Consider the following 17,607-nt stretch of genomic DNA (forward strand, 5'->3'; position numbering starts at 1 on the left):
CCTAAAAATCCAGACATATCAACCTTCTGTAAGATATCCATGGCCTACATATAAAATAAATATTAGGCAACAAAACCCATTCTCAGAATATCATCCATTTGATAAATTAAGAAAATATTACATACATACAGGAGAGGATGATTTTATATTAAGAATTTAAGGGGATCCCTGGGTGGCGCAGCGGTTTGGCGCCTGCCTTTGGCCCAGGGCGCGATCCTGGAGACCCAGGATTGAATCCCACGTTGGGCTCCCGGTGCATGGAGCCTGCTTCTCCCTCTGCCTGTGTCCCTGACTCTCTCTTTCTCTCTCTCTCTCTGTGTGACTATCATAAATAAATAAAAATTAAAAAAAAAAAAAGAATTAAAAAAATTTTTTTTTACCTGGTTTTGTGAAAGTGGAGGATCATGGTTAAACGTTAATCCTGCTTTAATAAGTGAAGTTAAAGCTTCTGCTCCCCATTCTCTCATTCGAGAGTTTGGATGCTGACAGACCTGGAGACAAAACAATGAATAAAAATTAAATATTCAATTTGTATACTTAAGCTCACACATCAATTTGAGAAAAAATTTAAAACATTATTTTTGGGGTTTTTTTCCATTTAAAAAATTATATCAACTGTTCATCAATAATGGCTGAATGAAAAATTATATCTAGAATGTAAGTAAGCTTACCTTCTGTATAAGAGGCATAGGAAGCAAGAGAGAGAAGATAAAAGATGAAACTAAGCAAGTCATAGAAAAAAAGGACTTTATAAAAGTAAATTATGTCATCAGAGTAAACAAAAGAAGCAAGCTAACACTAAGGTTCCTAATTAGGCACACCCTCACAATCAAATTCTGTGCTAAAATCTTAACTTTTTTGTGCAATTTGATGAGAAAGTCTGTGATAAAGAAATCTGCATATATCCTTTAATAATTCATAAAAGCAATTTCAATAAAATGGAAAAAAATAAAAGGACAAGCACATTTTTTTTTTTTAATTAAGAATACCTTTCCCAGCTTACTAAAGTAATACAAAATGATCCTGGTAACCTAAGCCTAAAGCAACATAAACATGTATACTGACAGAAGCAGCTGTTACTGAGATGTAGCTAATTATTACCAATCATTCAAACTTGGACACAAGAGTATACAAATTCAGATGAAATTCCCTGGTACTATCTAGAATTAGTGCTACCAAACAGGCTTTTCCCTCTGCAGAAGAGCTATCTCAGAATCACAGAAAAGGTTGTAAAGAAGTGTTTACGGAACCCCTGGGTGGCTCAGTGGTTGAGCGTCTGTCTGCCTTTGGCTTGGGGTGTGATCCGGGATCTGGGATTGAGTCCCATAGTGGGATCCTTGCAGTGAGCCTGCTTCTCCCTCTGCCTGTGTCTCTGACCCACCCCCTGTCTCTCATGAATAAATAAATACAATCTTTAAAAAAAAAAAAAAAAAGCAGCAGTGTTTACTACTAACTTTCAGCCCCAACTGCCTTTAAGTTTCAGAACTAGTTAAAACTGAGGTGGATCAAGAAACTGTATAACAAAAGAAAGAAGTCCCAAGCTAACAGCTGAAGGAGTCTTCAGAGATTTCACTGATATATCACCCATTTTTTTTCAGCCAAAACACCCAACCTATTTCCTCACCAAAGCAGTTTTTTTTTAAAGATTTTATTTATTTATTTATTTATTCATGAGAGACAGAGAGAGAGGCAGAGACACAGGCAGAGGGAAAAGCAGGCTCCATGCAGGGAGCCTGATGTGGGACTCGATCCCAGGTCTCCAGGATCACGCCCTGGGCTGAAGGCAGGTGCTAAACCACTAAGCCACCCAGGGATCCCCAAAGCAGTTATTATAAAACTTTAGTCGTTGATAAATTATATAGATATAAGTACAAGGAAAAAAAGTTACTACTGATTTTTCATATAGTTATCCAGAATCATTAAGTTAATGTGTGTCTCTTTATTCTTAACAAAAGTACAATATCTAAGAAAAAGCAGTTACCTCAAGTAGATGGCCAGTTAGAGGTCTCCAAAGAATTTCTATTCGATGCATGTTAACTAGACCCGTTTCTAACAATTTGGCAACAGCAAAAAGAGATGGTTCCTAAAGAAAAAACATATTGTATTTTGATATTATATATTATATTGTATTTGAATTTTTAGTACTTCAATTGTACATAAAACTGACAATACTCTGAAAAGCATGATTATAATACATAATTAGTATAGAGTTAGCGATAATTAGAACCTCAGTTATCCTGAGACAAGCCTTCTGCCCACCATCAAGCATCCAGAATAGCTCCTAATTGGAAAATTTGGTTAGGAAGAGAATACCTTCATGACAAAATGAAAAATTCAGTGCTTATTCCATATACACAGAATGGCCTGTCTTCTGACCAGAAGGAAAGATGCATTCCACCACAGACTAAACTGTCCCCCTAAAACTCCTATGTTCAAATCCTAACCACCAAGTTGATGGTAACTGGAGATAAAATCTTTATGGGGTAATTATGGTTAAAAGAGGTCATAAGGGTGAAACTGGTAAGGCAGGATTAATGTCTTAAAAGAAGAGACACCAGAGCACTTGCTAGCATGCTCCTGAGCACTTCTCCTCTACCACATATGAGGACATAGTGAGAAGGCATCTATCTTTCAAGCCAGGAAAAGCCCTCACTAGAACCTTATGCCAGCATCTAGATCTTAGACTTGCAGTCTCCGGAATTGTAGAAAATACATTTCTGTAGTTCAAACCACCACGTCTGTGATAATTTGTTAAAGCAGTCCAGGTAGACTAATATATATTCTTATCAGAGTATTCTTCAAATGTCCAGGTTTTATGTGTGAATATCAGGAAGCAGGGAAAAAGCAAAAAGAAGACAGCAGAGACCAGGGGAAAGTCAGGATGAAGTCAGGAATATGGCAGATATCAGAGTTATCAGTTTAGACACTAACACAAAAGTAGCAGATATAGAAGACAAACCCCTCTCCTCGGCTGCTGGCATTTCACCCACTAGAAAGGGAACTAGTATTGTTTTGATACAAATATGGTCAGGATGATCCTTCCTGCATGTGCTAATGTTGTGGGCACCTTAAAAATCTGTGTGGTAGAATCTTGTATTATTGTAGAAACAGCATAAGTGGTTAAAACTGATACCTGTGAAGTTTTATTTCAACCCTACCACTTAATAGGTATGTAACTTTGATTAAATTACTGTATTTCCATTGTTTTTTTAATCTATAAAATGAAGATATAATATACAGAAACAACCACATTAAAAGCATCTGGCACATACTAAGTCCCCATAAATGCTGCCTCATATTGCTTCCTCCTCCTCCTCCTGCTTATTGTAACCAGGATGTACACAGGAATCATGTGGCATTTAAAAAAAAATGTACAGATGTCCATGCTTCATAATCGAAGAATTTTATTCAGGAAGCCTAGAATAAAGTTTTGGCATTTTATCTTTTAAAAGTGCTACAGCACACATTGATGCACATAAAAGTTAGAGCCATTAGTGACATGGCTAAGAGTAAAGCTCTAGAATGAGGCATATGCAGGTTCAAATCCAAGCTCTAACATTTACTAAATAGGTGATCTCAGGCTGGTTATTTTTATTTTTCATCTGTAAAAAAGAGGATATTACCACCAAACCTCACCAAGTAGTTTTAAATGATTAAATAAAAAAATGTAAGTGCCTGCCATATAGTAAACTATGAACAACTGCTTTTTTATTTTTGCCATTGTATACTGAGCTTGGTAATGTCTCCACAAGCATCATCAACTCCCACCTTCTAGTAGGGAAGAATTTGCAAACTTTACCATAAGCTACTTCCTCAACACATTAGCACAAATTCCTGAAAAGAGGACCAAATAATGAGATGACTGGTCACTGTAAAGCCACAATAAAGAACATTGATATTTATATCTTTAATCCTTAGACTATTTAACTCACTCAGAAGAGCTGACACTAATAAGTATTTTTTAACAATGAAGAAAATTATACAAGTTTCTACTTATTTTAACACCTGCATATTTTGTTTTAACTTCTACATAGAGAAGGCACAACTGAATAATAAACTGTTTTATGCTTCCATTTAAAAACTTTTTTTTAAGATTTTATTTATTTATTCATAAGAAACAGAGAGAAAGGGGGGTAGAGACACAGGCAGAGGGAGAAGCAGGCTCCATGCAGGAAGCCCAACATAGGACTCAATCCCAGGTCTTTAGGATCATGCCCTGGGCCAAAGGCAGTGCTAAACCGCTGAGCCACCCGGGCTGCCCTAAAAACGTTTTATACTTAAATATCCTTATAAACTTTTATTTCCCTTCCACATTTACGACTTCACTTTACAAAATTAAACTCTTTAATAGAGCAATGAAAATCTATTCTCAGGAACATAATTCTCTATCCAATGCATTCATATTCTCTCAACATTTGTTCCCTCTAAGCCTCCTTGAAATATCACATCTGCTCCTACCACTCTCTTGAAATTTAATTCTTTCAGGTTAACTATAAACTAATAATAATCAAATTTCCTATTTCTTCTCAATTTTCATTGTTCTTGACTTCTTATAACATTTTTCTCTTTTGATTTCCACAAACCTGCCCTTTTCTAACTCATACCAATCCTTCAATATCCAAGTCCAATCACAAACTAATTTATCTTGATTAATCTTAATTCTTCTCGTAGAAATGTGCACTAAAAGTATCTTCCATAACAGGACATAAAGGATTTATAAAATAAATTTCATATCACTTAGTAACTATCATTTTATCTAAACTCATACTACTTTAACTACTACTTAACCACGAGCCAAGTAGTTTACATGCTGTTAGCAAGTAAAAATCGTCTATTTTCTTTATATTTCCTAGCAGAGTATCATGTACATAGTAAACATACTGTGGTTACTGAGTTAATAATACATAAATTCTCAAGATATTACCACAGAAACTTGCTCAGATTCTATTAAGGTACTCTATTAAAAATATATTTGTGTGTTAAGAGTTCATCTTAAAGATGTAGGATTATTAAAGATATCAAGAAATTGATTACTTCACTATATTTTCTATTACTCTTGCCATACACTATATTTTGTATTACTCTTGCCTATATTTTGCATTACTCTCACCTTAATTTGGAGTAAACTATAGTACGTATTTTCAAACACCTGAATGTTTATGTAATTCTCTAGCTATGTGCTATAATATACAAAACTGACCTTATCAGTTACTCTTTAAATCAGTCTTACAGAAAAAAAAAAAACACATTATAATTTAGGACTAGGCGAGCAATATAATTTTGGACTTACAAGTATATGCTAAACAAGTTAGAAATTCTCTGCTTTTTAATCATGTTCTGGGTATCTTCTTCACTTACTTGTAAATGGTTACACTATACTTATTTTAAACAGAGAAAGCATTTTATTTTAAATAATTTCTAAAGTATAAATCAATCCATATATTCCTGTGCTTTCCAAGTATAATACAAAATGATATTTTGAGTACAGAAAGAGATGTTCTTGAATGTCAATATTCAAAATTACTCTTCTATTCATTCAGTCAATGAACAAAGCAAAAATTTAATTTTCAAGGTAGGGAGAATCATTACCTTTAGAAAGAAATGATTAGCTCCTTATTTTCCATCCCAACGAAGGCAAGAAAAACTGAGACATATATATATTGCTTGATTTAAATCTTGTATTGCCCCAATCATAAATTGTAATTACAAATATTATTGTGACATCTTATGGAACTCATTTATAAACGTGGTATTGTCTTTATTCTTTATTAAAATGTTTCTTAAAATTTCAGTATCCAAGAGAAATGGACATAGTTTAAAATTATAATACATATAAAACATATCACAAACCACATTATGTCCTCTTTCCTCCCCCTTCAACAAATAACCATAAATGTTTGTAAAAGCTCAACAGAGTTGAGGTAGCCTGCAAGTTAAGTATTAGTCCCACTACCAAAATACTAAGATCATAAGATCTCCTTATTTAACTCAATAATGTACCATATTTAAAACAGAAAAACAGAATATCACACCTTATTATTTCCATAGGCCATATCCATTGCTTCTAGGGATAAGGAGCAAAGTGCATTTATTAAATGATGCAATGATACGTCATCAAGATACCTATAATGAAAATGAAGAAATAAAACATTCTGATCTAAAATACACACCAATTATATATCTATCAATTTTAAAAACTGATTCTTACTGTGAGCTTTCAAACAATCTTGAAAGTATATTGGAAATCACTGGTAAATCCGTCATCACTGCTGTTGTTAGAACCTAAGAGAAGAATACAATTAAATGTAATGTATGAACATTTCAGGAAGCACAAATTGAGTAAGACTAACTAGAGCTTACTGTACTGGGTCCTTCTACAGCTCTCCCAGGTTTCAAAGCACCACCACTACTAGGCTTTAATCCCAGAATCCACACAAGATGCTGTTAAATTAAAGGAAAAAAACAAAGAAATTTTAAAAATTATAAAAATTCTAATATCTAAAACTAAAAATCAGTAGTAACTTCTAATCTAATAACTAAAATTAAAATCAGAAGGTTTCCAATAACTAAATTTAAATTAGCAATTACTATTCATATAAAATACTTCTTATACCAAGCACAGGATATAGAACTTATATCCTTTATTAAGCCATTAAGCCATTAAGAGAAGCATTCCATCATTTTGTATGATACAAGCCATGTCTTTTTTCCTTTCTAACTTTTCCCTCTTCAAACTTTGTCTATTCTTTAAGGCCTGCCCAAAGCACCAATAGGCACTGCTTACTCTGTTAGCACTTAGCTATAAAAACAATACTGACCTCTGACCCAGAGCCTACAACATACCTGTAGAGTTGCCAAGACAAGTTGCCATGATGTTCCAAGAACAGCTCCATGGCAGTGTGCCAAGTTAAGTAAAGTCCTCATACACTGGATATTTTTGGAAGTGAGCTATGTGTATTTTAAAAAAGATATATTTGTAAGAACTGTTATTGCATTCTTGTAAAGCAGCATTATCATTTTCGAATATTTTTTTAAATAAAAAAAATATTTTAAAAATGGGTTTGGATGGTTTGGTATAGAACAAATTAATTTGCTTAAAAGTTGTGCTATCATATATATATTAGAATGTCTCATTTAAGAGATTCCAGATGGGGAAGGTTAAGTAAGGAGTTTTAACAAATAAAAGCTTACAGATTCTACTTTAAGACAAAGGCCCTTAAAGAAGTATATATATATAAACAGGCATCAAGTCATATTAGTTTACATTATGATTTTGAAAATTAACCTGTGAACATATAGTAAGAGTATAACTCTTAACTGTATAAAGGACAATTTGACATTGGCCTGGAGTCACATTGGCTGAGTTCATGTCATAGAACTATCATAACAAATTAACCTCTCTACCTATCATTTCATTACTTTAGAATGTAAAGAGCTAAGGGCAATAAATCAGGTAAGACAAAACTCAATAAATATTAGCTGCCACCATCATCATCATTATTATCATCATCATGGAGAATATATTTCTTTTCATTTGGTCCTTACTACTAGTAATATACTGGAAAATAATGTTTTAAGAGTACCATAAGAAGAAATGGCAGATCACAGTATATACTTTCCTTTTATTCCGATTCCTTCGAATTAACATTTTGTAGAAATCAAAGTTGTTCTATATCAAAAGGAAACCATGTAAACTATTTTTATTCTAGTTATATTTTTTCAGAATATATCTGTAAGATATATATTATAGTCATGACCCTTGCTTGGCTGGAGATAATCTTCTGTGATAGTTACTATTAAAAAGATGATTGAAATATATTACTCTTTAGGGGGAAAAAAAAGTTGTGTTATCATAATTGCTCATGATAATGTCAATCGCTAATGTCTTCTAAAGGTATCAATCATCCAGGTAAACGAAAGTAAATAATGATAATGATAAAATTTGGCAAACACAAAAAGAAAAGTGCAAAAAATGTGCTGGATAATTAGTTGGCAACCAAGTTAAGAAAAATGCTTTACCATTACTGTCCCTTGAGGCTGAACTGCCAGAGGCTGACCCACTGCCACAACTTGCTGGTGAGATTCACTTGATGGACTTATCATCATAACACTTTGACCCTGGATGGAATATGCTAGAAAACAAAGGAAAGCTTAAATAATTAAGATATATTCCTCACACTGCATCTAAACTAATGTCATATTTTATTTGTTTTGTTTTTTATTCATTTGAGAAAGAGAGAGAGAGTATGCATGAGAAGGAAGGAGAGGCAGAGGGAAAGGGATAGAGAAGTAGACTCCCCGCTGAGCAGGAAACTGATGCCGGGCTTGATTCCAGAACCCAGATATTAGGACCTGAGCTGAAGGTAAGACATTAACTGTTTGAGCCACTCAGGCACCCCAGCAATATTATTTTTAAAAACATTAATTTGATTAAGCTAAGTTCAACTATGACACTTATTTAGTTACCAATTATATGCAAACATTTTTAAAACTCAGGAGGTATAAAAGCCAAGACAAATTTGAAGTAATTCTCTTTTTTTTTAACTACTTTTTAAAAAAATTTTGTTTATCTGACACAGAGAGAGAACACAAGCAGGGGAAGCAGCAGGCAGAGGGAGAGGAAGAAACAGGCTCCCTAATGAGCAGGGAGCCCAAAGCAGGGCTTGATCCCAGGACTCTGGGATCATGACCTGAACTGAAGGCAGACCATAACTCACTGAGTCAACCAGGCATCCCACTAAAGTAATTTCCTACAAAACTTTTTTAAATTAAAGACTTTGAGAGACTTCTTCACAAGCAAAATAGAATCAGAACACATTATTTATTTAACATGTATTCCCAGTGAACTTTTCTAGTTAAAGTTAGAGGCCAATTCTCATGTTTTCGGTTTGAACACTAAATATCATTTTGAAACACATTACATGTGACAAGCTTGAGTGTTTCTAAAGTATTCAACAAGAAAAAAAACTGAATGTTAATCTAAGTGGTTGCCTGCATTATTGTTCTACTAGTTCCATTAAAAAAAAATAAAACCACCATTTCAACAGTATGATATAGTTTAAAAAAGACTTTCAGATTTATTTTCTTCTATCCTCAGAATTATTGTTTAAAGTTATTATTCTTGGGACACCTAAGTGGCTCAGTGCTTGAGCGCCTGCCTTTGGGTCAGGGCGTGATCCCGGATTCCCGGTTCGAGTCCCGCATTGGGCTCCTTGCATGGAGCCTGCTTCTCCTTCTGCCTGTGTCTCTGCTTTTCTCTCTGTGTGTCTCTCATGAATAAATAAATAAAATCTTTAAAAATATATATTAAAAATAAATAAAATAAAATAATTATTCTCCCTGTACCCCACATTGTTTTAAAGACATGTAAACAATTGAAGCTCTGGGTCATTAACTTCTCACAGAAGTCACAGAGTCAATAAGTGAACCAGCAGGGGCTTGAACTCAGAATTTGTATAATCTTTTCTCCGTACCATATCACTCCACTAGATGAAGAAAACTGTGAATAAGTTAAAGTCTTACATTTGTTGGACAGTGTAGCTGCTGTGGTGGTATTCAGTACAGTAAGAGCATAATGGGGAGGCAGGGAACCTTTGCATATTGCAGTTATAAAGGCGTCTCTTGAGGTTACAAGGCCCAGTCTTCCACAAAGAGCAGCCATAGTCAGTTCAGCTTTTAAAATATTCTCAGTGGCAGCTTCATCTGTGCTAAAAAGATAAAGTATTTTATTTAATATGATTAATTTGTATTTAATTATACTGCAAACATGACAGGGAATTAAGTATTCAGTGAAGCTATAAGAATATCTATACAAGGGATCCCTGGGTGGCGCAGCGGTTTAGCGCCTGCCTTTGGCCCGGGGCGCGATCCTGGAGACCCGGGATCGAATCCCACATCGGGCTCCCGGTGCATGGAGCCTGCTTCTCCCTCTGCCTATGTCTCTGCCTCTCTCTCTGTGTGTGACTATCATAAATAAATAAAAATTTAAAAAAAAAAAAAAAAGAATATCTATACAAAAATATTACTGAAATCAATATACTTAAGAAAGAACTTTAATCAATATAATACCTGAAAATTTGAACTGAGTAAAAGCAATATGTAATACATATATTCGTCATAGAAGAAAATGGTCATGCACTCAAAGATTTAACTTAAAATATTAAGCATTTCAGAATCATTAAATTCTGTCATTATGGAAAAAAAAAAATCAAAGAGATTGATAGTTACCATCACTGTAAAAGTAGTAGTAAGGGTGAAGTGAAAAAGGCATTCTGTAATTTTAGGATTGTATTTCCATTAAAACATTGTGACAACTATTCTTGTGGGGAGCAGGGCAAGAATAGGATGAAAGAGGGGGAGGTGGCAAAAAAAAAGAATAATGTTTAACTAACATTAAGAAATAATTTTAGGACCAATTTAAGTAACTATTTTAATGTTTGTTTCTAATTAACTGCCACATGCAATATAAAAATGATAAAGACTTAATACCTGGCATCAAGGAGGAGTGAGAGAGCAGCAAGTAAACCGCACCAGCAGGCATTCACCATTTCTTCCCAAACAGCTCTACTAACTTAAAGGACAAAAACATGCAATATTTCATGATCATTATAGATAGCATAGTATTTGACAACATCTCATTCTAAAACCTCCCTAGTCATTTATTACATATTCCATCAGCAACTCAATTACTAAATACTAAAGCATTAGAATTTAAAATACATTGGAATAAATGAAACTTAATAACCACACCAGAGTTTCAGAATTCAAAAAGTCTTTAAACTAAGTTGCCTTAAAATATCCATTGTAGGATCTTTCAGTACACAAGCTAACTGATAGCTGTATATGTGTATGTGTGTGTATGTATTTATGTATGGGTAATCCAAGTTCCGTTTCCCTTCCCCTTCAATGGCTTCCAGCCGCTGTGACAAGCTAGAAATGTAGTGTAATAAGCTGTTCAGCCAGAAAACTGGTTTCTATACACTGGGAATTAAGCAAATGAATAAATCCACTGAATAAACTGGGACCAAGTTTCTCACTGTTGAAGAACGTAACTGCAAACATGGGAAGTTTAAAATAAGCCTTGTGCTATTAAACCAGAACTGGAGAAACCTCATTTAAGACATTTTTAGACAAATGTTTTTAAAATGTAGAGAGTATGTGCTTATGTGTGCATGTGTATGAGTGTATTTCCTTTTCAAGTAGTAAGAAGCACACTAGTGCCCATGTGTTAGTTTTGAAGTATTAAACTAAAAGGAGCGAGAGCTCCTATGAAAAATGACTGATTCCTGGGCTTGGCAAGAAAGATCAAAGATGAGCTAGGAACAATTTATTTTGTTAGATACTAAGGCAGTGCTCAGACAATGATAAAAGAACACAGTGGCCAGTTTGAAAGAGGTCCCATTGGCCATATCAGGAACAATCTGAGTGTTAAACCAAATAATGATAATCATATTGTAACCTTTCAAATAAAATAAATCCAAGAATCCATACTAATTTAAATGAGTAAATTTAAAACAAAATGGGGGAGAAGGGAAAGCTCTCTTTTATAGTAGAGGTCTCAAAATATTCTTCACAAAAGTTCCTAATTAATCTTATATTGAAAAAACCAGCCAGACATCATATTAACCAAATGATAAAAGTTAACATTACCAATAATGATACATACTCATATTGTATTCTCCTGCTGTGTTGATACACTAAATATATAATGCAGCAATATTTTCTTTTTTTTTCACAGCAATATTTCTATGATAGCACTAGCAAAAATGAGTAAATTGAATCTAATTATAAGGAAACAAAAGACAAACCTAAACTGACTAACCTGCACTCTTCAAAAATGTCAAGGACATATAAGACAAAAAGAATAATAATAAATAAGTGTTCTAGATTAAAGGATAGTATAGCAATGTGGAAGTAAACTCAACGTGTGGTCCCAGAACATAAAAATCATCATTGCGGCAATTGGCAAAATTTGAATGAGGTCTGGGATTAGATAATACTGGGTTGATGCTAAATTTATGATGGGATTGTACTCTAGTTATGTTAGGAAACTTATTATTTTTAAGAAAACACTAAAGTATTAAGATGTAGTGGGGCATCATGTCTACAACTTCTCTAATATTAGAGAGTAATATTAATATTTGCATATTAATATTAGAGAATATTCAGGGAAAAAGTGCAGTGATGTATTTAATAAAATGGTAACACAAATATGGCAGTATTAACTGGGAAATCAAGGTGAAGGATACATGTGAACTTGAGTATTTCTGCAGCTTTTCTATAAATTTCAAATTATTTCAAAATTAAAATTAAAATTATAGACATCGCATATACCTATTTCCTTATCCATCTGGTCTGACGTTGACTGTAATTCTTGCTGTTCTGAAGACTGCGTTAGTGAAGAGGCTGCTTCAGTGGTAGTCTGACATTCTGTTTCAACCTCTCCTAACTCTCCTTCAATCATACTGGTGATTCCACGTACAAGGTCAAGCAAACAATGGAATGCCACAGACATAGCATAACCTTCCGGTATAGTTGGGGGCTCAACTTTGTCCAACATCTCTAGGCTGAAATTATGAAAAAAATCAGAACGCTAATTAAAAACCATGATGATGAAAATATATAAAAGTATTTCCATAATTTGTAGTTCAGAGAAGTTAAGAGCAACAAAGTACCAAAAGTGAATGGACATTATTGAATTTATTTCACTTGGAGGAGGCATCCCTTCTCAGTGTTCTAAGAAACTTAAGGATAAGAAAAATTAAGGCCTGACCACTGCCATAAGTAATTATTTTAATACTTTCCTTTTCATCTCTTACGCTAAATATGTCAATATTTTTTTAATATGTCAATATTTTAACTGCTGGTATTAGAGAAATAAAGACTTACATATAAAACAGAGTACGACTGAGTGAATTATAAAACTTCTCAAACTCTGACTCAGGTGCTTTCAAATTAAGGTACTATAAAATCAAATCAATTCTATAAACAGGAAGATATTTTCACACCAAGAATGTATTACTATGGGATACGTAGCTTATCTATTATCTCAGACACAATCTGCCAACAGGGTAAAAATAATACTCAGAGCATCAATATGTCAAAGTCAAATTTTAGAGCAGTATCTACTCCATAGTTAGAACAATGCTTTCAAAAGGAAATGTAACATATCTTTTGTCTTAAATCATGGCAAATATGGAGTTACGGTTTTAAATTTCTTAAAATTGAAATCTGTCAAGATAATTCAATGGAAAAAGAACTGGTGGTACTGGAACAACTGGATATTCACATGTAAATGAATGATGGTGGATCTCTACCTCATATCATATACAAAAATTAACTCAAAATTAATCCATGACCAGGACACCTAAGTGGCTCAGTCAGTTAAGTGTCTACCTTTCACTTGGCTCATGATCTCAAGGTCCTGGGATTAAGCCACATATAGGGCTCCCTGATCAGCAGGGAGTCGGCTTCTTCCTCTCCTTCTACCCCTCTACCCACTCATGCTTGCTCTCTCTCAAAATAAAATCTTTAAAAAATAATAATAACCAATGACCTAAACATAAGCTCTAAACCTAAAAACTCTTACAGGAAAACACAGGCAAAAATCTTCAAAACCTCCTGATCTGGTAGATATGATACCAAAAGCACTAGAAACAAAAGAAAAAATGGATTAACTGAATTATTCAATATTAAAAACTACTGTGCTTCAAAGGACACTAAGAAAATGAACGGCAATCCAAAGAATAGGAAATTTTCACAAATCATATATCTGGTAAGGGACTAAAGATCCAGAATATATAAGAACACTTACAACTAAATAATAAAAGACAACCCAATTAAAAGGGAGCAAAGGATCTGAAAGGACAATTCTCCCAAGATGATATATAAACGGCCAATTAGCATACTAATGAGATACTCAATGTTATCAATATATAGAGAAATGCAAATTGAAACACAGTACAACATTTAATGTCCACTAGAATGGCTATAATCAAAAGACTATAACAATAATAAGTATTGCTGATGATGTGGAGAAACTTGAACCTCCATACACTATTGGTGGGAATGTAAATGGTAAAATCAGCTGGGAAAATAGTTTGGAAGTTCTTCAAAGAGTTAAATATAGAGTAATATATGACTCAGCAATTCTACTCCTAGGTATATATCTATGAGAAATGAAAACATATGTCTAAGCAAAAAGTCGTACACAAATGTTCATAGCAGCATTATCTCTAAAAGCCAAAAAGTAGAAGCAATCCAAATACCCAACTGATAGATAAAATAATCCATAAATTGGAGTATTATTTAGCCATAAAAAGAAATGAAGTATTAATACATCCTACAACAAGATGAACTTCCAAAATATGCTGAGTGGGGCAGCCCCAGTGGTGCAGCGGTTTAGCACCACCTGCAGTCCAGGGTATGATCCTGGAGACTCAGTATCAAGTCCCACGTCAGGCTTCCTGCATGGAGCCTGCTCCTCCCTCTGCCTGTCTCTGCCCCCGCCCCCTCCTCTCTGAATAAATAAATAAATCTTTAAAAAAATAATATGCTGAGTGAAAGAAGCCTGAACAAAAGATTATTTATTGCATGATTACATTAATAAGAAATATCAAGAATAGGTAAGTCAGTAGAAACAAAGTAGATTAGCAGCTGGCAGGAAAATGGGAAAGGGAGAGCCAGGAATGACTGATAAGCAGTATGCGGTTTCTTTCATAAAGAAAGATCATCAAGGGGATCCCTTGGTGGCGAAGTGGTTTGGAGCCTGCCTTTGGCCCAGGGCGCGATCCTGGGGACCTGGGATCGAATCCCATGTCGGGCTCCCAGTGCATGGAGCCTGCTTCTCCCTCTGCCTATGTCTCTGCCTCTCTCTCTCACTGTGTGCCTATCATAAATAAAAAAAAAAAAAAAAAGAAAGAAAGAAAGATCATCAAGGATCATAAAGAAGTCCTGGAATTAAAGGCGTTATTGCTTTATTGTTACATCAAAAATAAAACTGAAATCACTAAAGATTACAGTAAGTTAATAAAAGAGATTTCCAACCTCAAACTCTAACAGTCTCTGAATCATAATCAAGATTGCAGGTAGGTAATTTATAAAGAAATGCAAAACTCAGAATAAACAACACCTATAAATAGCTATCATTTGTTGTGCAATTACTCTTGGCCTGAGACTCTAAGAGATTTTTTTATGTACACTTTCTAGTTTAACTCCTCATGAAACTCCTAAGATACAGATGATGAAACAAGTACTAAAGTGACACAGTTATCAATCAACAGTTCTTAACCCAAGTCTGACTCTAAAGCCTATCAATTTAACCCCTGGTATATGCCAATTCTGAGGATTTTAAAATTTAGGTAATCAATAAAAATATATTTATATTATTAAGAGATCTAAGCTCAAAAAAAGAAGGTAAAGTTTATGGGTTTAATTATTGCCAAGCCAACGAGCCTTTTAGAGACACACATTAAGTCTTTGAGTGCTAGGCATTTTTTTTTTTCATATTTCTCTTTTCAAAGAGCAAATGATCTACTGAGAAAATGCATCTAAAACAAAGAAAATAATCCTAAATACCCAAGACTCTAATCCCTAGGTTCTATGGCAAAGACTTTAAGTGTTAGAATAGTTCAGAGAAAAAGGCGATTTATGCTTATTTTTATTTATATACCACAGCCTATAACAAAGCCAACAGTGTCTTATCTCAATATTTCAGTGCTATTTTATTAGAACTAATATATAAATTCCAGTTTCAGATAAAATGTAACCCATTTTTAAAGTATTTATAAATTTAAGGTAAAGGTGCAAAACTGTCACAAGCCCAAATTTGAAAGGAGCCACTGTGTAATTAGAAAGAATGTCAACACTACTTAGTATAAACTGCTTCCATCTGTATATCACTTAAGTTTTCAAATGATTATATACTTAAAAAGTCAATAAAAGAACAGAATACACAATGGAGATTTATATGTATGCCTTCAAAGAAAAAAGTGAAAATAACTTTATACTGAATTTCATAACAAATGAATGAAAGATGCCAATTCAAAAGGGAGGCTTCAGTGAAAACATACTAATTCATGTACAAAAGAAAAGCAATATTTTTAGCTATTTTTGACTTCAGAGGTGAGTAATCTCAGTGTTCATAGCACTAAAAAAAAAAAAATCTATGTTCCTTTAGAGATTTAGTCCTAACTTTGTATTCAAGTGAAAATAATGTGCTGTATTCAAAATAACAGTATTTAGTAGCAGAGCTAGTTAAAATCCAACTCTCTAAATTGATAAGGAATAAATTATCAATAAACAATTGGTTCAAGCTTCCATTTTAATGTTTAAAAAGTTATTCATACAACTTTGCCAAGTACTTACTCCCTTGACATTTGTCTTCCTCAAGCATACATCTTCACTATCTCCCTTTAGTTATATATTAGCTCAAACTTACATCCTCAGAGATCATTTCTGTCCCCATCTCTACCTTGGTCACTCTCTACCCCTTAATCTGTTTTGTCTTCAAAGAACTACCCAAGGTGATATTATATGTTTATTTGAAACTTTACTATCTCACTCTCTAAAATGTAAGTTTTGTGTTGATTTTTTTCAATTTATAAAATGAGGTGGGGAAATGTATGAGATTATCGTCTCCATCAGTGCTAGAAATCTGATTTCTTTTAATTTTGATCCTCTAGTATACTTGAGTCACTAGCCTTTGTAGCAAGCAAAAGCTTCTATGAGACTAGGTAACTTTAGTATCTTTTAAATGAGTAAGAATATAATGAATTTTAGTTAAACATTTCAGTCCTCTATGATTCTATACTTTTATAATTTTAGGCAGAATAAAGCTGCATGGCAAAATACAATGATTATACAATGCAGACCAACATATCATATAAATTTATCATTTAACTAGTCAGAGAGCAGAGATTGAGTACATGGGTAAAGGGGACTAGAAGACACTGGCCTCCAGTTATGGAATGAGCAAGTGATGGGAATAAAAGTTATAGCATAAGAAGTGTGGTCAATGATATTGTAACAGTGATGTAACAGGACAGATGGCAGCTACATTTGTCGTGAACACAACATAATGTAGAAACTCATAAAATTATGTTGTATAATACACCTGAAACTTACCTGATGTGTCAACTATACTCAAATTTAAATAAACAAACAACAGTCAAAGCCTGTGCTTCACACTTTGAGTTTTGATTTACAATCATTAGAAGAGTGTTTTAATTATACATGCCAAGCACTCAAAATGTATAGTTGACTGCCTGCCTCACAGTAAGTGCAGTAGTGTTAAATCTACATAGGGTTAATAGCTTTATTTCTGTAGCACTGTTGTTCACTCTGACTCAAGAAAAATCAACAATACACTGTCAAATATGTATTTGTTAAGCTGAAATGACTAATGACAATAAAAATAACACGTATGTTGGGATCCCTGGGTGGTTCAGCGGTTTGGTGCCTGCCTTCAGCCCAGGGCGTGATCCTGGAGTACCGGGATCAAGTCCCGCATCAGGCTCCCTCCATAGAGCCTGCTTCTCCCTCTGCCTATGTCTCTCTCTCTCTGTGTCTCTCTTGAATAAATAAATAAAATCTTAAAAAAAAAAAATA

At 33.9% G+C, this 17,607-nt stretch overlaps 1 protein-coding gene across 4 annotated transcripts in view; it reads right to left on the minus strand.

The window, feature by feature from the left end:
• MON2 (MON2 homolog, regulator of endosome-to-Golgi trafficking) overlaps positions 1-17,607 on the minus strand; it is a 103,893-nt gene that overhangs the window by 43,098 nt on the left and 43,188 nt on the right. For all 4 annotated transcript variants that reach the window (XM_041754801.1, XM_041754802.1, XM_041754803.1 and 1 more), the window contains exons 12-21: positions 12,334-12,566; positions 10,489-10,570; positions 9,523-9,707; positions 8,020-8,132; positions 6,844-6,948; positions 6,361-6,441; positions 6,209-6,282; positions 6,033-6,123; positions 1,982-2,083; positions 381-491 (exon numbers count right to left, since the gene is read on the minus strand). In XM_041754801.1, the coding sequence (XP_041610735.1) occupies positions 381-491; positions 1,982-2,083; positions 6,033-6,123; positions 6,209-6,282; positions 6,361-6,441; positions 6,844-6,948; positions 8,020-8,132; positions 9,523-9,707; positions 10,489-10,570; positions 12,334-12,566 (1,177 nt within the window). The remainder of the gene's footprint in view (positions 1-380; positions 492-1,981; positions 2,084-6,032; positions 6,124-6,208; positions 6,283-6,360; positions 6,442-6,843; positions 6,949-8,019; positions 8,133-9,522; positions 9,708-10,488; positions 10,571-12,333; positions 12,567-17,607) is intronic.

Source organism: Vulpes lagopus, chromosome 5, assembly GCF_018345385.1.
Source record: "Vulpes lagopus strain Blue_001 chromosome 5, ASM1834538v1, whole genome shotgun sequence".
Classification (NCBI taxonomy): Eukaryota; Metazoa; Chordata; class Mammalia; order Carnivora; family Canidae; genus Vulpes; species Vulpes lagopus.